General features: G+C 43.3%; 1 protein-coding gene, 1 long non-coding RNA gene and 1 pseudogene across 4 annotated transcripts; 1 reads left to right on the top strand and 2 right to left on the bottom strand.

Annotated features, from left to right (window-relative positions):
• Positions 1 to 880: 880 nt before the first annotated feature.
• On the bottom strand, positions 881 to 5,542 carry LOC136504101 (uncharacterized; annotated as a pseudogene).
• Positions 5,543 to 8,516: 2,974 nt separating this feature from the next.
• LOC136505800 (uncharacterized) lies at positions 8,517 to 11,615 on the bottom strand. 3 transcript variants are annotated; one of them, XR_010771320.1, is made up of 5 exons: positions 11,506 to 11,615; positions 10,973 to 11,397; positions 10,471 to 10,565; positions 10,238 to 10,327; positions 8,520 to 9,064 (listed from the first exon to the last, which is right to left on the bottom strand). It is a non-coding gene; the product is annotated as an uncharacterized lncRNA (long non-coding RNA). The 3 variants fall into 3 exon arrangements; XR_010771319.1 differs by having other exon boundaries at positions 8,517 to 9,064; positions 10,973 to 11,581; XR_010771321.1 differs by having other exon boundaries at positions 8,517 to 9,058; positions 10,973 to 11,579.
• Positions 11,616 to 17,885: 6,270 nt separating this feature from the next.
• Positions 17,886 to 21,566, top strand: LOC136505352 (homocysteine S-methyltransferase 3). Its single transcript, XM_066500498.1, has 7 exons — positions 17,886 to 18,211; positions 19,255 to 19,311; positions 19,396 to 19,601; positions 19,682 to 19,811; positions 19,903 to 20,106; positions 20,301 to 20,372; positions 20,844 to 21,566. The coding sequence occupies exons 1-7, from the start codon at positions 18,032 to 18,034 to the stop codon at positions 21,009 to 21,011; spliced, it is 1,017 nt and encodes a 338-aa protein (XP_066356595.1). The 5' UTR covers positions 17,886 to 18,031; the 3' UTR covers positions 21,012 to 21,566.
• The last annotated feature ends 240 nt before the right edge of the window (positions 21,567 to 21,806 follow it).

The raw sequence follows: 21,806 nt of genomic DNA, 5'->3' as shown, positions 1-21,806 counted from the left end.
CTGTTGTTAATTTTGTTATGAACCTGTCAGCAACACTGAACATACCCAGGAGCCGGAGCCTGAAGACAATGCGGCCCAAGGCACTGTAGCGGGTCCGACATCAGGCGCTGAAGACTCCCCACGCGCACCGCGTGGACCTCGTCGCTCCACCCGCGTGACTCGCCCCAGTACTCGTGTCGTAGGACCCCAGTGGCAGTAGCTTATGAGTTGCATGTATCCTGCAATACTTAAGGAGAGCCGAGAGATGGAGTGGGTGGTATCAAGAAAGAACAAAACAGGATTCTAATACAACCTGCCCTCGTTCCTACCTGCTCCCCTTTCTCTGTTCTTCTCTGAGTTCGTCCCCAAACTCTTCGATCCCTCTTTCTACTCTGCTAACAGAACCTTTCGATAAACCGAAAACTTTAGCAGACAGTGCTTGCATTGGTGATGCTTGACCTGCTTCCCCTGCTTCCCCTGCTCTCGATCGATCGGGCCCCTTGCTCCTGGAAGCGATTTTCCGGTAGGATCGAAGTTGATGGGCATGGGCTTGAGACATGTAAAGTGTACAGGTTAAGTGTTTAACCAGATACAGAGCATCCAGAATGGCATTCTTGTGTTGTTTAGATGTTTTTTTTATGTAAAGCTCCTTATGTTACTCACTCGTCACAGCCGAATCACTGGACACCAGAGACTCAAGTTCATAAGGTACATCATCCCAAATAGGTTGGGCACCACTAGACAATTTGCAACCCAAAGCAGCTAAAGAATGTGCTAAACGATTACATGACCGAGGAACAGCCCTCACTCTGAAAACTGCAAACTCAGTGAGCAGCCATTGTTTGAGCTCAGCGATCACTCCGCCCATGGCCGGTAACCGGTATTCTTAACTCACTAACGCCTATTTCACCATCGCTGCGTCAGTCTCAATGACGATCGTCGTGATCCCAATAGCAGCGGCCGCTTTCAGTCCTGCTTCACAGCCCAGGAGCTCCGCATGAAACGCATCTTGCAGATGATCCTCCCTACCAATTCCCACCTTCAGAACAGCTCCCTCTTCATCTCTTATCACAAAACCCCATCATCCATCACCACTAGAGTTGAAAAAAGCTCCATCAGAGTTGAGCTTGATTTCTCCCGGTGCAGGTTTCTCCCACCTGCTCGCCTGTCGTTTTTCCGACAACAGACATCTTGCTGGTGGACCATTCAGCTTGTCAGTTTGGACAGCCGTCACATAGGCCACTTCCAGAATACAGAGCATCCAGGATGGCATTCTTGTGTTGTTTAGATGTTTGGACACCTGCAAGTGGTGCATATATTCCTGGACTTCTGAAATAAGTAAGGTACTGAAAGGTTGTTGTATCGGATATATTATAGCAATGGCGTTTTTTCTTTTTGTTCCTTTGAGGAAATCAAGATATATATGCTTGGGCCATGGAGTGGCCAAACATTCATCTTTCTTCCTCCAGCTTGATATGATTTGTGTGAAGCTGTTACAGTGCAGTGTCTAGGCTGGGCGCGCGCCGATGGAAAGTGATATGACTGGGAGGTTTATTAGCATCGTTGCTTGTTACCCTAGCATGCATGTCAAATATGTCATCATGAGAGTGCAGCGTGCATCATGCATGTCAGTCCGCATGAACCTCTTATTATTAGTCTTGCGTGATGTTACCTAGCAGGAATAAACCTCGATCTCTAATCAACTTTGGTTATTGCACGCAGCTCTTCTTGCGCACACTGTCATCCCTTTTGCTTTTCTGACGATAATCCTCATCCCCAACGTGATTTCAGAGATGATATTTTGTTAGGCTTGTGACCGGATGGATGCTCCACGACAGCGGCTCTAGAGACAAGACGCATCAGAAGTGATCGTTTACTTACTAGATAAAGATAAGGGTAAAGTCCAATTTACACCCTCCAACTTTCAACAAAGTCCGGATTTCAACCTCGAACTTCAAAACCGGATAACTTTGGCCCTCCAACTCTTGAAACCGTTCAACTTTCAACCTTCTGGACGGTTTTGTGATTGAACAGTAACTTTTGATATTTTCGGGTGGCGTCGAAATTTTATATTATTTTTTCGAGCATCTTAACGTCCTCAAATGAAAAAACTCAAAACTACAAAGTTGTAGATCTCGTCGAAGTCTATAATTTACATATAAAATTATCTTCATCCGACATCGTATTGAAGGGTTTTCTATTTTTTAAAATTTGAGTCTTATCACGCGACAAAATATGGTGCTGAAATTTTATATTATTTTTTCGAGCATATTAACGTCCTCAAATGAAAAAACTCAAAACTACAAAGTTGTAGATCTCGTCGAGGTATACAATTTACATATAAAAATTATCTTCATCCGACATCGTTTTGAAATCGCGTGATGAGACTAAAATTTCAAAAAAAAAGAAAACCCTTCAATACGATGTCGGATGAAGATAATTTTTATATGTAAATTGTATACCTCGACGAGATCTACAACTTTGTAGTTTTGAGTTTTTTTCATTTGAGGACGTTAATATGCTCGAAAAAATAATATAAAATTTCAGCACCATATTTTGTCGCGTGATAAGACTCAAATTTCAAAAAATAGAAAACCCTTCAATACGATATCGGATGAAGATAATTTTTATATGTAAATTGTAGACCTCAACGAGATCTACAACTTTGTAGTTTTGAGTTTTTTCATTTGAGGACGTTAAGATGCTCGAAAAAATAATATAAAATTTGGGTGCCACCCGAAAATATCAAAAGTTACTGTTCACCCGTAAAACCGCCCAGAAGGTTGAAAGTTGAACGGTTTCAAGAGTTGGAGGGCCAAAGTTATCCGGTTTTGAAGTTCGAGGTTGAAATCTGGACTTTAGTGAAAATTGGAGGGTGTAAATTGGACTTTACCCAACCCTAAAGATAAAGATGAAGGATCATCTCGGACGGCCCGCAAATTATGGGGGCGATTAACTACAATTGTGATGAGAATGGGAGTGCGGTTAGATGGATGCTGGAGAGGATTGGATCGGATCGGATACGACGAGTATATATATATGCCTCATCAACTTCCTCTAATGAAAAAAAAAGGGTGTGTGATGTGATGTGCCTCAACGCCGCTTAATTCCTTAGCTGTAAAGCGAGCGAGCAAGCACAAATGCCTGTCTGCACTCCTTTGTTTTGTCTAATCTAATTCACATCACTTAATTAACAAAGACATCGATCCTTTAAACAAAAAAAAAGTAAAGCATCCTGGCTGGGGGAAAGGGAAAGATAGAGATCGAGCAGCTAGGGTAGCTAGCTCTGGCGCTCGATCAAGCAAAAGCAAGCAGCACGGATGAACTAAACATCTGCTTTCGCTGTTCCAGGGGATCCAAATTTATTGACGGCTTCAAGTCGCTGCCTTGGCTGCACAACTAAACACGTTATATATGACGTTAACCTTATGCTCGATCTTGTCACACTGCTTCGCCAGTAGCGGCAACTTGGGCATAAGTCCTTCATCCTATTACCAAGCGTGTCGTCGTCACTGCTTGTCACCGTCGCCAAGTCGATGGCAGTTGGCAGCTGCCGTAGGACCTGTTTGGCAGGGCTCCTCTCCGGCTCCGGCTCCGGCTCCTTCAGAGGAGCCCTGCCAAACGTTTTCTTGGAGGAGCCGTTTTTCAGTAAAAAACAGAGGAGCCGGAGCCGTTTTGGAGGAGCCACAATTTGTGGCTCCTCCAAAACGGCTCCGGCTCCTCCGGAGGAGCCGCTCAGGAGGAGCCGTGCCAAACAGGCTCGTAGTGTCAAGCAAGGTCCCATACAAGTTATTATTATTATATATTTAGGAGTAAAATAGGACGCGTTTGGTTTCTTTACTGTAACTGTGCTATGCAGCTGGCAAGATTCTTTTTTATTTTTTTATTGGAAGGGTTTCTTTTTCGTTTGTGTGAGGTTATCTCCAACAACACCACCTAAAATACAAGACACATTCGTCCTCTGAGTAGCGCTATAGGCAAAAGGTTCTATACATATTCGGCATCTTCTCCAACAACAAGACCCAAAAGAGAATTCTTTCTGCAAATGGGTTTCCAGAAGAGATGATGTCCATATTTGAGTTGTGCCTCTCAGACAAACCAAAATAGGTCTCCCGTATAGGTACTCTGTTGGAGACTAATTTTGGATCTTTTGCTACTCATTTTGGGTTTCAATGCCCATATGGGTTTCTCGATAGCGACAGTCTAAGAGAGCCAAAATAGCTCATGTACTTGGGCAGGTTTTTCGTTGTTCATGCCCCTAAAGCGAGGCGAGGCTAGCCAAAGCTACGCTAGAAGCTAAGGTGGGTTGTTTGTGTTCCTAGACCAGAGTGGCTCCTACCGTCTTGTAGAGACAGGCATAACTTGGCATGGCTGAGATGGTGCAACTGCACATGTTTCGTTCCATGTTCTAGCAGAGCCAGGCTCTGTGTTGAGATAGTGATTGATAGCCTGTACAAACAGATATGGTTACCTTGCATCTAGAATGTGGTGATGTTACCGAACATCTTTCCTTTACTACCATTCCATCGAGCACTTCATTGGTGTCGGAAAACAAGGACCACCAACTTGTCGTCGCGCATGTCCATATATATAGAGTCATAGGCCGTCGCAATGGAGCTATGGGCGTGGTCGTGGCGCGGGGACGGGTAGTTAGCAGGGCAGATTGGGTCGATGATGACGCGACACACCAGCATCGCCCTTCGTCCGGTGGTGGCGCGGGCGTGCGCGGCTCCGTTAGTTGTAGGCGAACGTGCGCACGGCGGAGACCAACGCGCCGAAGGGGCAGGTGGCAACGCCAACAAAGAACACACCGTCGTGGCGCCGTGTGCGCGGGCTCCCACGCCCTCGCCTCCTCGAACCGCGCCACCGAGCGCGACGTGCTTCTGGACGTGGAACAACGCCTCCACCGACGGCTCTGCCCCTGCCTCCCACCCAGACGCAAAGATGAGCTCCATGACCCGCCGTGACGAGTGGCCCTTGGGCAGCCCTTTACCGCGAGGGATGCCAAGCTCACGGGCGGCGGCCCCTAGCGTCGACGACAGCATGAACAACGCCCCGACTGCGTCCTTCACCATCGGCTTGGGCTTCTTCTTGGCCGTAGCCACGGCTCCCACGCTTCCCTCCGCCTCTCCCTCGACGGGAAGGGGAGCGGAAGCGGGTGGTACAGCTGGTCGAGGAGCGGTCGTACGGGGTCCTCTAGGCAGCGGCCACTCTCGGTGTCAGGGACTTGGGTGTGAGGATGAAGGAGGTGACGGCAACGTCGCTCCTCTTCTCACCCAGGCCCAAAAGAAACAAACCCCCATTTGGTTTCTTGGAGCCAGGGCGCGGGTGCTTCAAGCACCGTACTTGCTAGGCCCAACAAGTCATCCAGCCAAACAAACAGGGGAAGTTGCAGCCCGCTGGCCTGGTCGGGCTTCTAAGCTAGCGAAACAAACATGCCCTGAACGCATCCTAATCATAAATAGGAAGCATTATTAGTAAATAGAAGATGCGTATGAGAAGGGTGATGTAATTTCCTTTCTTTACTTTCTTTTAAGTAAGCGGTGAGTCCTACTTTGGGCATGTTTGAATATAGGGTTAAGTCCAATTTACACCCTCCAACTTGCAGCAAAGTTCGGATTTCTACCTCGAACTTCAAAACCGGACAACTTTGGCCCTCCAACTCTCGAAAAAGTTCAGCGGTTTTGCGGATGAACAGTAACTTTTGATATTTTCGGGAGCGCCGAAATTTTATATTATTTTTTTGAGCATCTTAACGTCCTCAAATGAAAAAAAACTCAAAACTACAAAGTTGTAGATCTCATCGAGGTATATAATTTACATATAAAAATTATCTTCATCCGACATCATATTGAAGGGTTTTCTATTTTTTGAAATTTGAGTCTCATCACGCGATAAAATATGGTGCTGAAATTTTATATTATTTTTTCGAGCATCTTACTGTCATCAAATGAAAAAACTTAAAACTACAAAGTTGTAGATCTCATCGAGGTCTACAATTTACATATAAAAATTATCTTCATCCGACATCGTATTGAAGGGTTTTCTATTTTTTAAAATTTGAGTCTCATCACGCGTGAAACAATTTTGTCGCGTGATGAGACTCAAATTTTAAAATATAGAAAACCCTTCAATACGATGTCGGATGAAGATAATTTTTATATGTAAATTGTAGACCTCGATAAGATCTACAACTTTGTAGTTTTGAGTTTTTTCATTTGAGGACAGTAAGATGCTCGAAAAAATAATATAAAATTTCAGCACCATATTTTATCGCGTGATGAGACTCAAATTTCAAAAAATAGAAAACCCTTCAATACGATGTCGGATGAAGATAATTTTTATATGTAAATTGTATACCTCGATGAGATCTACAACTTTGTAGTTTTGAATTTTTTCATTTGAGGACGTTAAGATGCTCGAAAAAATAATATAAAATTTCGACGCTCTCGAAAATATCAAAAGTTACTGTTCACACGTAAAACCCCACAAGGTTGAGTTGGAGGGCCAAAGTTGTCCGGTTTTAAAGTTCGAGGTTGAAATCCGAACTTTGCTGCAAGTTGGAGGGTGTAAATTGGACTTAACCCTTGAATATAAGAGCTAATTACTAGCTAGGCAAAAAAATAGCTAAAATTAGCTCTAAAAATCGAAACGGTAAGACGAATATGTGGACTAATTTTTAGCCAAGTCTGGAACTAGTAGTTGTTAGCCAGCCAGCTAGCTAGCCTAAACTAATTTTTAGTCCAACTAGTAACTAGCTCATCCAAACATGCCCTTTAAATTGCTACTCAATCCGTTCCAAATTATAAGACGTTTTGGCCTTTTTTAGATTCAAAGTTTTTACCACGTACCTAGATATATATTATGTCCAGATACATAATAAAAGCTATAAACCTCGAAATGTATAAACGTTTTATAATTTGAGACAGAGGAAGTACACACTAAAGCATTTTGTACTAAGAGCAGCTTTAGTATTTGACGCCGGCAAGGCACAGCAAGCGAATAAGTTCTAGCATCTAATCTTTAATAATAATAATAATATGGATTTGGTGATTTTTTTCCTTTTAAAAAAGATTGTTTCCACCCTCCCACACCTTGTCCGTGAGTGATGAGTGCTCGTGAGGTCTGACGCATTGTTGTTTTTTCTTTCTGATGAATATTGGTGCCTAGTGTATTTTGTATTTTGTATTTTGGTACTCTGCGCTGCCACTCATTCAAGACAGTGCTTCAATGTATTGTAACTTAATAATTCATCCATAGATGATGCTTGTCACTTTGACATAATACCAGTTTTCTATATATTAATTAACGTGACAAATACGGAGTATGTTGCAACACGCCTCAGTCGCTAGGGCCGGAGAAAGAAGATCGGGATCATCGTTTGGACCGCCAGTAATAATGACGAGGCGACGATTATGTTTTTTTTTATGATTGTGCAAGCAGCGCTAGATGCGCTGCACCTTGTGATTTGTTTTGATTTCCTAGACAAAAGTAGATCGGGATCGATTGGACCGCCAATAACGACATATGCTCGCTTTTAATTATGCTCTAATTTTCTACTAAAGCATGTAGATTAACAAAGACTGGTCCTGTTTAATTTATTTCCTCCAGAAGTACATTTCCTACCCTCTCCACCCAAAAAACTATAAAGTTTAATCAAATATAATATACCAAACACGTACTATTAATTTAATTATGGAATATATTCTTATGATAAATTTATTTGGAGGCAAAAAATATAGATGCTCTTTTCCATGAATTTAGTACATTTTTTTCAAAAAAATATACTCATTTCAGTTTTCTCGTTGACTCGCTGTGCACATCTCTTTCTTAGATCAACTCCAACAGCTCTGTTATTCTTTGTTTTGGAGGCTATTTTAAAATTTGTATAGCAAAAAAATAGGCTCTAACAGATATGTTATCTGATTTTGTAAAATACGTAGGAAACTGGTTATTATCCCTTGATTTGCGGTGGCCATATACTGTCAACCACGGGTGCTAGCTATCTAAAAATGAGAAATATCATGGCTGTTGTAGACCTCTTTTTTTTTTAGGTTTTTTCTATTTTTAAAAATCACTTAACTATAGAATTTAGCTAATAATTTTAGCCGCTGGAGTTGCTCTTGCTATATAGTAACTTACTAGTGGAAGGCGCGCGCCATTGCGCGCGTAGGCAGGCGTAGAGAAGATCTAGAATATGGAGTATATAGACTGTAATAAACAGCTGTAGGTTTTCATAAGTAGCATGGTCTAATTTCCATTCAGACACGCGTGCGCGCGTTAGTATGTATGTTTGCAAACAGCTGTATGCAGTACCTATCACAAAAAGGCTGTGCTTCTTTGATGTTTGGATTGAGGAACCAACAGTAGGCGTTTCCTCCGCTGAGTTGAGTTTTATCTGGTTTGTTTTTTATAGGCAATAATGGGGTAGTTTGAGGGAAATACAGCAATGTCAATTTCAGTTTCAGATTCGCTAGAACCAAACATATATGTGATTTTAGATCCATATGGCAATATTTGAAATTGTTAATCAGGAAATATATGAAATGTAAATCCTGAGGCAATGATTTTTCTTGTTATGTTTGTTGCCAGAGATGAGAAGACAATCCTAACAGAAGATCATTTAGAGAATGACTGATTGTTCGTCACCTATTTGAAGTAGTCAATTAGGAAATATGCGGGTTGCATTACATCAAAATTCATATTGTTGGCAAAGAAATTCACCCACCGAAGCAGATGGACCAGGAGGACGGAACCAAAACGCATACATAAGGAGAAAACAAAGATAGAAGTTGGATCCATAGGAAGCTCAAACATAGGCGGCCATTGCAGCCACCCAGACTATTAATCTCTGCTGAACAACAGAAGCTGGTGGCAGGAAAAGCGGATCTCTATGTGCAGTCCAAATGCACAAATGGAAAAGTAGCAAAAATAACAGTAAACATATCAGTGCCCTAGGAGCAGGAAGCCAACCTTTTCAGTGAAGTTTAAGCCAACCTAGCAGATGAACGTTGATTTCTCGTGACTCCACTAACTCCCAGTTTATCTTATGGAGTTTAGAGCGTACCTGCATTCCAAACTGAAACTATTGCACGGTTAAAAAAATACAATGAGATCAAATGTTTAGGCAAATTTGATTTAACCATGAAAAATGTATGTGCCTTAAAATATGACGACCAGCAATTGGACTACCGAACTGTAACTGTAGTTTTCAAACTATTTACCTAACTACAACTTTAAGAAGTGTTCAAATAGAGAGGGATAGCAAGGCGAAATGTAACCTTTTTATCACCCTATGCAAGGGAACAAGATGCATGAGTAGAGGCAAGGTAAGAAATAGCGCTTATGCTGAAACATTGGTAGTACCAGTTTTTTTCCAACATTTCAGCATAAGAACACAGTCATATACTTATCCATACAAAATCATCACATTGTTAGTACCAGTTTTTTTCCTAGATGCATAATTCATCTGGCAATGTATTACAATTTAAAGCAAATAATATGTAGCTAAATTTAAATGACAGCTGATTTAATTCTCATAGGGAAAAAAAGAGTCAATCAGATGTGAAAATTCTTAGAAAATAATCTTGCAGGATTAACTGTTTAAGAGAAGTTTCATATAGTGATCATAATATTTGGACAAACTATACTAATTTATCAGATGAAGTAACCATCTAAAAAATGCAGCATAGATTATATTTTATAATCCAAGTATGACATTAAGCAATGGGCTACACTTCCCACCATTACCAAATAAGTAACACAAGGGCAGACCACTGAACAGCATCAATGCTTAGTTGTCATATATAGATTAATAAGATGTATACCCAATAAAAATGAGAATAGAGTGTATCGACATTAATGGTCACATCCATAATCAAGTTTTTTCTCTGGTACTGAAAAGCCACAGATCTCAGTGAAGAAGAACACAGGCATAAAAAAATCAATCATCATCAATAGGAAACAACAACAGCCCTAGAATTTAATATCCACACTGATCAATTGAGCTGCATTAAAATGTTCAAAGAAAGGAAAGAACTTGAATACATCGCACTGTGGCAGGAGGTAGCCTTATGTAGTCGTTTCGACGAGCTAAAAAGTTCAATCTCTGAACTGACAAAAATACATGTGAGGTTTTTAAAAGTCCAGTTGGCGGGTTGTGATGAAACCTATCTAAAACCTCTACACCTGCAGCCATTTGATTTGAACATGCCGAAACACATATCGAAAGAACATTTGAAAATGTACCACAGGCTACCTTTCAGGTCAGAGACAGATTGAGGTTGCTGATTTCAGATAAGTCGAGCAGCATCAGAGCTTTTAGGTCCCTTGTTCTCTTCACGCTACCCTGTGGTCCGACATTTAGCGCAGGATCTCGAACAAATTAGAAATTGAGAAATGAAGCCAATACGCCCCAGTACATGGATCGAAATCCTTTTAGAAATTACAAATTAATTGAAGGTAGAAGGTAATGAGAATGAGAAAACTCACACAGCAGTAGTCTTGGCCGATGTTCTGTTGAGCATAGTTTGGTCCCTTCCTCCGGTCATTCCTCCATCACCGCAGGTATAGTTTCAATTTGAGCACTGCAAGGCACGCATAAACAAAAGGTTTATCTGAGCTTGAACCGGTCCAGTTCAATAAAGAGGAAGGAAATCCCTCTTGTTATTAGCCCCCAACTTGCAAAATCAAAACAAAAGCAAAAAAAAAAGGTAATATTAGCTAAACACATATGGAGTAAAAAATCACCGAACTGACTAAGCATTTACTTGGTCTCTGTTTTTCTTCTAACCACCCTGGGTGGTGTATTGGATTTTTAAACGGAGGCAAGCCAGTGCTTTATTCCAACTAAGAAGGGTAGCAGCATGCAACGGGCTAATCTCTGATTGCAGCCTCATTTGGATCTTTAAAATAATTAAATAACAACATCTCGCTAGTTCGATTCTTCTTTATTCCTAAAGACAGTTCGGACTCTTTGAGTTTGAGACTGTACCTATTTGCCTGCTGGGGATGCCGGGATGCTGCCCGTTGCCGAGCGCTCTGTTCCTCGCAAAGGTCATCATAGTGCTGATGGCCGCACTGACTGCTGCTGTCCTCGCAAGACGATTCAGCTCGAATCCCCAAAAATCGAATGGAGTCCATCAGTGTAGATAGAGATAAAACCGACATGACATCTCAAATAGAGCATCATTCTTTGTGGAAACTCATTGGTTTCAGCTAAACAGGAATGTACTGGAAGGAGCACATGGACATATGCACTAACCAATCACTGTCGTAAATCACACAAGGAAAAAAATGGCATATAAAAGGCACCGACCTTGCTGCTCTTTCAATGAATGGACACAATCCATTCCAAGGAGATGACAACTCAATGCACAGCAATAAATCAAGATTGTACATGTAACCATTGTTGGTAACCTAGAGGTATTGGTTTGAACAAACCAACAGACTTTAATTGAGGTTATAGAAAAATAAATATTGAAGGCAATAAAAGCAGCAAAAGCTTTAGAATCTGCACTTCTTAACTGCCATAGAAATTATGCCACAGAAATTATTGTGAGGATCTGCTGCTAAAAAACGCGAGGGAGAGAGGATCTGGGGGAGGAGCCATGGACACGAACTGAAGCGGATGACGAAGATTCCTGTTGGCATGTTTCTGGGAAACAAAGTAAACATGTAATATCAGTCGCTCAGCAAAATCCCGCACAAGCACCATAGCATCGATGAAACCGAGGTAAGAACATGTAACTATAGAGGCAAACACAAATTTCAGAACAGATAGTGCCATCGTAGAGGTAGGAAAGAACAGGGAAGCAACGGAAAGGCATGTAGGTACAGAAACGAAGCAAAGAATGAGAACATACATCGTCGGGACAAAAGCTGGGACCAACAGCGAAATGTAGCAGGAGGTGGACTATACAGCGAGCAAGAAACCGAGCAGCTACAGCCGCAGCGAACCTTCTGAAGAAACAACGATAACAGCACGGCCTACCATTAGAACAACAATTACCAGGAAACCCTAAGAACCACATGATGATGCAAGGCCCAAGGAGAAGAAAGGCACCTGAGATGCAGCACCGACGAAGTGCGGGCGTGTCCCGCAGCAGGTCACCCAAGAGAACTGCAAGATCCCCCTGCCGCCAAATCCTCTGGCTCAACAGCAGCAGAGGCCTCGGCCTCGCCGCGCCGCCTCCCGTGCGGCCTCCCCCCTGCCTCCACCGCCAAATCCAACAGCAGCAGAGTCCTCGGCCCCGCCGTGGTGCCTCCCCCCCGCCCTTCCCCCTTTGTCGAGCACCAAATCCGCCAGGAAAAATGCACGAGAGGGAAGACGAGCAGGCAGGAGTGGACGGAGAAGCACAGAGCGAGGCTAGAGACGGGGAGGCGCACTGCGACAACCACAGCAGGGAGAAAAGGCGGAGAGAGCAGCGGCACAGACGAAGGGAAGAAGATGAGGACGACCCAGATCGGGGAGAAGCAGAGGTCGACAACAGGACAAAACAAGACCAGAGCAAAGAACGAAGTGGAGAAGCAGGTAAAGCACAACGCGAAACTATGACAAGGAGCAGATTCGGAGTAAAAGCGCGACAGTAACAGAAACAATCAAGACCCTTGCTCTGGCAATCGAACCATCAGAAAGATTTACGGCGACGTGGACGCGGCTTCCGGTCGAGGAGCAGGCGCGGCTTGTCTGGGTTAATATCTCTCGCCGCCTCGCCAGTCCTCGTCATCAGATGTGATAATCACGATGATTAGGTTCCGTAAGAGAGAAAGGTTGTTGAGTCTGGGACAACCTAGCCTATAATAAACATGTGTGTAACTGTGTATGCGTGTAGAGGGCATGCACGCCAAGTTGCCAACCTGATGTTAATCCACAAACGTGCTTGCTAGCGTCCGGACGTCTGGATGAACAGGGTGTTCAGATGCTCATGTCTACATAGCATCATTTCATGCGTTCACACGGGGCCCATGCCGCCCTGAATGTCACCAACATCGAGAAGAGGAGGAGGGGGCGGCGGATGCTCAGCTGGCTCCGGGAGGAAGAGGAGGAGACACCGAGGCGAGTAGCAGAAGGCGAGAAGGAAGATGCAACACCCGATATTCTTTTGAAATATTCAGATGCAACACTTGCAACATACGACCGAAGGCAGATGAAACACTTGAAACATGTATCTGAAACACTTTAAAAAACACATGAAAAACAGTTGAAACCATTGCAAAAATATACGCAACATTCAGATAAAATATATGCAACATATGTGTGAGACATATGCAACATATGTGTGAAACATATGCAACATCCAAATAAACACATTTGCAACATATGTCTGGAAAACAGATAAAACATTGGGAACAGAAGCTTGCAACATTCGTGTACAACCATTCAAACATACGTAACATTCCGATCTATTTTTGCAACATCTATATAAAACGCTTGCAACATACCTATAGAATATCTAAAATACTTGAAACATAGGCTTACAACATACACTTTCAGGATAGATGATCTACTTGTTGCTTGGGCGAACGGAGTCTCGTCAACGTGGAACACGATGCCGTGGAGTGCCGCGGCAGAGGGGATGCCAGCGAGCGAGCGACTGTGCGGCCACCGACGAGCTGTTGCCCAGATTTAGGCCAGACTAGGACAAAACGAGATGTTGTATAGGCCCCTCCGTCATAGAACCATCTATCGTCTATCGGATCCTTTGCCGCGCTCTCCGACTGTTGTGCATCTTGAGCACGTGCGTGAGTCGCGAGGAGAATCCCTTCGCCTCCGCGATGCAAGCAACGTTCGCTGCCAATATCGTCGGCTCAGGCGCTGGCATCGATGGGAGAAGCAGAAGGAGAGAGGATAATGTTGTGTCTGTGAAACGAGAGCAGGGGAGAGGATAAGACTGTGTTGTATCTATAGGAAGGAAGGGGCGTGCAGATAAATATGGTGCGGGATTTTTTTTATTCGTACGGGATGGGTGACGCCCTAAGCGTAGCATTCACAGAAAAAAGGGGCTTCCTCCCACCACCGGTGCACTAACTTGCACCCCGTACAGTTCTACTGGTACTTGTTCCTTATCCAGGAAAAAAAGGGGAACACTTGTGTGTTCAACTGGCCATAAATATTTCCAAACTTTTTTATTTCAAGGAAAAAAGGGCTTTGGCAGTAAAGATGGCAACGGGCAGAAAAAAACCCGCATACCTGCGGGCGCGGATACGGGCGTGAATCTGTGCCTGCGGGCACGGGCACGGGTAGAGAGTTGTGCCCAACGGGCAAACCTACACGGGCAAGAAAATACCATGCCCGCACCTGCAAAACCGCCAAATCTGCACTGGCATGTGGGCCATAGCAGAAGCGATATATATACTTCAGTTTTAGGGTTTCCATCTCAATTTCCTAGTCCCCACTCAGTTCCCTACCAGTGCTGCTGTCGCCCACACGCGACTCGTGAGTCCGCATCCGCAAGACTGCGACCCTGCATTGGCGCCTCCCCATCGACCCCGCATCGAGCTCGCGCGCGTCGTGCCTCCGGGCTCCAGCCTCCCCACTCCCGCGCAGTCCCCTGCCCGACGCCTCCTCCTCCACTCTCTGCTCCTTCGACGGACCGATGCCGCCTGCTCATCCATTCCACGACGCCGGCCACCTCCCTGCTCCGACCCTTCCGCGCAGGCCGCCGTCTCTGCCCCACAGGCTGCCATCGTCTTCCCCACCGCGCAGGGCCACCGTCTCCGACTCGTAGGCTGCCATCGTCTTCCACGCCACAAGTTTTGGCGAGTATGTGGGCATGCCCGCGGGCGAGCCTTGCCCGCGGATAGCAGGCATGGGCACAGGTTGCTGCCCGCGGTGGGTGGCGGCCATGTGTGCGGCCATGAAATTTTTCTCACGGGCGCGGGCGTGCGAAGCCACTATCCGCGCGGATATTACCCGTTGCCATCTTTATTTGGCGGGGTGAGCCATGAGCAATGTAATAAATAAATAGCGGCAGTTGCGGCCGCAATTGCGGCCTGCCACAATAACGGTAGCGGTCCATTGCCGGTACCACAACGAGGTAGCATTTTGAACTTTGCAGCTTGAAACTTTGCAGCCGCAATTTTGAATAATAGAACGATATTGCGGCCGCAATTGCACGTAACAGGCTGTAATAGCATGGAAGCAAATAACCCTAATTAGCTCAGCTCACTACGACTCACACCTCCAACTCAAACACTCACGCATCGGCTCTAGCCTCTAAGTCTAGGTTCATGCATTCTTTGATGTAATTAAATGTCTATTTATACTCATTATTCATGATATATGTACTTATAACTATGTGGGATTATCAGGTGCTGCTATTAGAACTTATCGCCCGCTATCCACAGTCCGCTATCTTGACACCTATCCGCTAGCAACCCACTATAGGTTATTTATTAGTTTGGCCGTGAATAGCAGCGGCTTAATAAATCGAAAGGCAACTGAAAAAAAAAACTTTTCAAAAAAAAAAACTGCGCTTTTACAGCGGGCTTCACCCAACCATGGGTCGCTCTCGATGTCTCACTCAGTTTCTTCACTTTTACTACCATCGTGTTCATGATTGGGACTTTGGAGTGGAGCATGATGAGGTGAAAGTGAAAACCGGCCGGCCGGAACAGAGTGAGAGCTACGTTTGTGGGTAGGTGCGTGACCGCTGCCAGTTTTGTGGGCAGGTGCACTGAACCTGCATCGCCGCGCACGTATCATGCGCTCTCGCGTCTTCGCTACCGTTTGTTAGCTGCTGACGAGGATGATCGCGGTCCTTGTACGCAGTAGCGTTACTGCACAAGCCACATTGCCACAGGATGCTCAAAAAAAAAAAAAAAGCCACAAGGTGGTGCTGGTGCAGGCTGACAGAGGGTGACATCTTTAATTGTGTATGGTTCGTCCTTTAAACTCTAGTAGTTGTTCCATCGTATGTTTGATATATACATAAAGTATTAAATATAGATTAATTATGAAACTAATTGTACAGTTTGCGACTAATTTGCGAGACGAATCTTTTAAGCCTAATTAGTCTATAATTTAACAATGTGGTGCTATAGTAAATATGTGCTAATGATGGATTAATTATGCTTAATAAATTCGTCTCAAGGAGTAATGACGGATTCTGTAATTTATTTTTTTATTAGTATCCGAACACCCCATGCGACACCCTCATATGACATCTCCTAAATTTTAGTCACTGAATCCAACCACCCTCTTATTTCTTATAACGTGAGCATCCCTGTCACTCACTCAGAAAACTCAAGTTTCTTTCATTTTTTTTTCTTTTTTCAGGTAAATAAACCGAGGTTTCTTGTCACCATGACGCTGCCGTCGATCTGTTTCCCCCAAATTCGTGTAAGCTGCCTTGTACCCAATTTGGGGTAAAATAAATTCCCCGATGCTACCGGGAACAAGTGTTCGATATCTGTGTGTCATGACTCATGACATCATGCGTGCGTGCGCTACAAATGCAGCGTCTGATTGTATCTATAACATGTGGACCGAGAGTATCACAAAAACTTTGAAAAAAAATAATATATGACCGAGTATTACACAAGGGGTTGGAATTTCTTTAGCCATAATAATATTGATATTGAGGGGAATTGATCGATCCTTGCATATGACTATGGTGGCATGAAAAATGTGGTGTCATTTCCGTAGGTGGACCAAGGCGTGCATGCCCGTATATATACCAGTAAAACACGTCACTTTTGACAGACTCATACATACTAGAAGAATCTTACAATTTGCGTACGTACATACGTATATTTCTAATATTTAGCAATCAATATAGTTATCATTTGTGCTAGGACGACGCTCGGTGTTAAGAATTATTATATATTAGTGATTAATTAGGGATTAATCCTATATGGGTGTCTTTTCCACACTCTCTCTGACATGTAATAACTGCTTCCATAGGGCCTGTCTATATACATATATCTACACAATGTTCATTGAAAATACAAATATTTGCATCACTCGATCCATCTCGCTTTCTACTTCTACCACTTTATCAGCGATAATATTCTAACGTACGTGTGATTCTGCCCAATAATCTTCTCGGCAGCAGCCAACTTGTCTAACTAATTTCTCTTTCCCTCGTATAATCCTCCTAGTCCTTGTTAGGGCAAGAGATGGGGTAAATGGTCAATAACAAGGGTCAATGATTACTTACTCCGTTCTAAACTCGTGTTGGTTTTCGTAGATACAACAACAATACCTAGTCCCTCTGTCACTTTTTACATGTCGTTCTTTTTTTCCAAAAAGTCAAACATACTTAACTTTGACCAATTATATGCAAGAAAATGTTAATACTTATGGTACATAATTAGTATCATTAGATAGATCGTTGAATCTATTTTCATAATAAACTTATTTGGAGATACAAATATTGCGATGTTTTTCATAAACTTAATGAAACTTCAAAAAGTTGACCATCATGAATACCATAGACATAGATAAAAAAAAGGGATAAAGGGAGAATATATCTAAACATAGTGAATAGTGTATACTTATAATTTCAAACAGAGGAGAGAGAGAGTAATTTTCAGTTGATCAAAGTTTTAGTTGCATGATTTTTAATGAGAGCTAACAACTCATTCCTGAGGGCCTTTGTTTATTTAAAGTAAGGGTTCAGATGACACGAGAGATATTAACAAAAAATACTATAAAGATATAATAAAACGATTCTTATAACAAAGGTCTTGTTCGCATGTCTTTAAACCTGGCTTGATCTGTTTTTTTTTATTCGAAACATTATTTTTCTCTCACAAATTCATCCAGATTCCTCCGAACAAACGGGTCCAAAGAAAAAAAAAAGAGTTAGGTTAAAAAAAAGAAAAAAGGGAGAGTAGGCTCCCCAGCCACCCTGGTCTCCTCTCCTGGCGGCTGGCGCCGCTTATAACTCGTCCCGGGGACCCCCAACGCCGCCTACTCCGCTCTTCGCTAACAAAATCCAGAATCCAGAAGCCCCTCCACTCCTCCAAATCGAAGCCTAGCCAAGCCTAACCCGCCGCCAGTGCCCTGTGGCAGCAGGAGCAGGGGTAGGGGTAGGGGCGAGACGAGATGGTGGGGACGGCGGCCGGCGCCGCGGAGGGGGCGGTGCGGCGGTGGGTGGAAGCCGCCGGCGGGCGCCTAGTCCTGGACGGCGGGCTGGCCACGGAGCTCGAGGCCAACGGCGCCGACCTCAACGACCCGCTCTGGAGCGCCAAGTGCCTCCTCTCCTCCTCGCACCTCATCCGCAAGGCAAGCCACCCTCCCACCCCCCAAAAACCCCACTCTTGGTGTGAGGCGCATTCGGCCGCCGTTCCGTGCTTCCCTAGAAAGTTGGAAGTTGGGTGCTTTCCGGCGATCTGTTGGATCTCCACCCTTTGTTGAACCCAAACCCGCGCCACGCGGTGATGCGGCCGTGCTGCAAAAATTTAACCCTTTTTTTTTTCTTGTTTCTTCTATATTCGGAACAATTAACAAGTGACGAGCCGAGATTTTGACGTGGGTTGGGATCGACGCGTCACTGCTCGTTAATACTGGAGTAGTTTGTTGCAAGGTAGGAGTGGGGATGCTTTCTTTCTGTTTTCATGGTCCAAGGTATTGGAAGGAAATATCGTTGCAACAAAAGCATATTTGGGAACGTCCGTCCCCACAGCTAGTTGGTAGGACCAATCGTGAACAGGACAGTAGCATATGGGTATGTTGTGGAGATTGGAATAAAAGCCCATGCTTGCTGCCGAATTGGCTTACACGTCTATGCTAGTGACTGAATTTGGTGATCGTTCATGAACAACTTTATGCTAGTTGATGATTTTGACCTTGCCCTGGACCAGAGCAGTCTACAGCGCATACTGTGCGTGTGTCCTCATTGGTCTTATCCAGACCCAGTCACCCAGACTTATCCTCAAGAATCTTATGCCATAGTCAGGACCTCAACTGAGTCCTTCACTATGGAATTCAGCATCAGAGCTCATTTCTGACCCAACTCATTATGGAGGCTGGACATGGACATCCGGGGAAAGGTGTTTATGTGATTTATTTCCAAAGACAGTTCTGGGCTAATATGTGTAAACTTCTACGTTAACAGTGAACTGAACTGAATAGCAATTTTCTGTCGTGAACTCGTGATCGTCTGCTCAAATCCCGTCTTTGTTCTGCCTGCAGTTACCTAAGCAAACTTATATATTTTTTTTGTATTTTGATTTTGATTTAAATAAATAATTCTTGTTTCATTGGAAAACAAGCGTTTTCAGGTTGCCATGGCACATTAATAACCCTTTATGTATTTGGTGAACCAGGTCCATATGGACTATCTTGAAGCCGGTGCAAACATTCTAATCACGGCATCGTATCAGGTTCCATGCTTTAAACACTCAACTTTTCAGCTTCATGTGATGTCCATTTGTCAATGATACTGACAGTCATCTTGGGTACTGCAGGCCACTATTCAAGGGTTTGAATCAAAGGGCTTTTCACAAGAGCAAAGTGAAAACTTATTAACAAAGAGTGTTGAGATTGCACTGGAAGCTCGTGAGATGTTCTTGAAGGAACATTTGGAGAAATCCATTCCTATACAGCATCCTATTCTGGTTGCAGCATCTATAGGGAGTTATGGGGCTTATCTTGCTGATGGCTCTGAGTACAGGTATTTATAACTACTTAATGACACAGATTATGTTTTCACATACTTATGCCAGACACTCACTTTTGTTTCGCTGTAAATAGTGGGGATTATGGTGAAGCTGGTACAAAAGAGTTCCTGAAAGATTTTCATCGGCGGAGGCTTCAGGTTCTTGCTGAAGCAGGCCCTGATTTGATTGCTTTTGAAACGATCCCCAACAAACTGGAAGCTCAGGTCAACTACTTCATGATCGGAATCTTTTGCCTTGCATTTCTACCCATTCTTTATGAAATAGTCTTTGATCGTTGGCTACTTTGTCTTCTAGGCATATGTTGAACTCCTTGAGGAATGTAACGTCAATATCCCTGCATGGCTTTCCTTCAACTCAAAAGATGGAGTGCATATTGTGAGTGGTGACTCGTTAATTGAATGCGCTACTATTGCTGACAAGTGTGCAAAGGTGGGTGCGGTCGGGATAAATTGCACACCTCCAAGATTTATTCATGGACTGATACTCTCCATTAGAAAGGTATCCCCAGTATCCACCACATTTTGCACAGTACTCACCACATTTTTTGCCCCTCATTTACAAATGGATGTTCCTCTTATCCCTGCGTAGTGCATATATCATGATTTTCATTCTTGTTTTCCCTTGGCACAAATCACTGTGTTGTGGAGGCTGCAGCTCTGTTTTATCTGACTAACTTTGTTGCGTTACCACAGGTCACGGACAAGCCTATTCTGATATATCCCAACAGTGGTGAAAGATATGATGGTGAAAAAAAGGAGTGGGTGGTAAGTTCATTGAGCAAACTTAAGCTTATTCATATAATCATATATAGCAGCTGTCTTCTTCAGAACATGAAAAAACAAGGTAATATTTAGTTTTATCTCTTTCATATTGTGCATGTGATTTGGGGTTCTGAAACCACCAAATGTAAAAACATAAATTCATGCAATGTACTTCCCTAGGTGCTAGGAATTGTACAGCTAGAGCTTATTGTGGTCTCTTCCTTTTTCCACGAACAACATGGCTATTCAGTCTTGCATGTGTGGAAGCATGATAAAGGGGAGATGTGTTCTCTTATTTTGTTTTTCCTCTGAATGAATACATATGCATAGCCAACAATGTGCATTTTTATATTATCCTCTTCAGCCCTTGTCCTTGTTAAATACAAGCCGTCCTTTAGAATTTCGAAATTAAATATAGTATGTGATGATAAGCTTGAGATGGTCTAAGCTCTGGAAGCTTCATATTCTGTGCAGGAATCCACTGGTGTATCAGATGGTGATTTTGTTTCTTATGTAAATGAATGGTGCAAAGATGGGGCTGTGCTTATCGGGGGCTGCTGCAGGACAACTCCAAACACTATCAGGGCCATACAAAGAACTCTAAACCAAGGCTTCAACCAGCAGCACTTACCTGTAGCATAGAGCTGTGCTCTACTCCTGATGAGCTCCTCCTAGCAGTACCTTGAGCTATATCCCTGAGATTCCTTAACCAGCGAACCAGTATAATGTTGCATGTTCTCTTGCAAATGAGATGTTCTGCACCTATGTTTGTAAATAACCATGTATTTCTGGGTTCTAAGCTATCCAACTTGAAGGTACAACCGGTGAAGGGTGAGGAAGCAGCAACAATGATAGAGTTCTACTACTGAGTGAGGAAAACTACTTGCGGTTGAGTTAATGAAGCTTAGTAACTACCATTATTTAGAGTTAAAAGAGCTTGTATGGCAGTTGCTCCGGAGATGTTCGCCCTGTTCACTTGAGCTTATTCAGAACTACTTTTCAGCCATAGAACAGTGTTTTCTTCACAACATTTCAGCATAAGCATCAGCATAAGTCAAATTTAAGCATCAACGAACAGGGTTGTTATATTTAATAAGTGCTTATGTTACTGCTACTTCCCTGAGAACTGTCAATCATATGTAAGTTCTGTTTGGTAAACCTGCATCTCCTGAAATAAAGATCTTATTACTTATGTTACTGCTACATCCCTGCGAGCTGTGTTAAATCATATGTAACTTTTGTTTGAAAAACCTGAATCTCCTGAAAAAAAGATCTTATTACTCCTCTTTTGTCAGCACACAACGAGGACATTTGATTTACCAATCAAAAGTTCATTTTTACAGAAAGTATGCAATTTGATGCCAAATACTACCCCATATCCTTGCATGAATTGTTACATCAACTGCTTTCTTCCGCATACGTTTCGCCCCATTGACA

Source organism: Miscanthus floridulus, chromosome 14 (assembly GCF_019320115.1).
Source record: "Miscanthus floridulus cultivar M001 chromosome 14, ASM1932011v1, whole genome shotgun sequence".
NCBI lineage: Eukaryota > Viridiplantae > Streptophyta > Magnoliopsida > Poales > Poaceae > Miscanthus > Miscanthus floridulus.
This window is presented reverse-complemented; position numbering and strand designations above follow the sequence as displayed.

Coding starts and splice junctions, on each gene's coding strand:
- LOC136505352 (XM_066500498.1), top strand. CDS start 18,032: ATGGTGGGGACGGCGGCCGGCGCCGCGGAGGGGGCGGTGCGGCGGTGG. Junction 19,602..19,681: donor GCTGATGGCTCTGAGTACAG/GTATTTATAACT, acceptor CGCTGTAAATAG/TGGGGATTATGGTGAAGCTG. Junction 20,107..20,300: donor TGATACTCTCCATTAGAAAG/GTATCCCCAGTA, acceptor GCGTTACCACAG/GTCACGGACAAGCCTATTCT.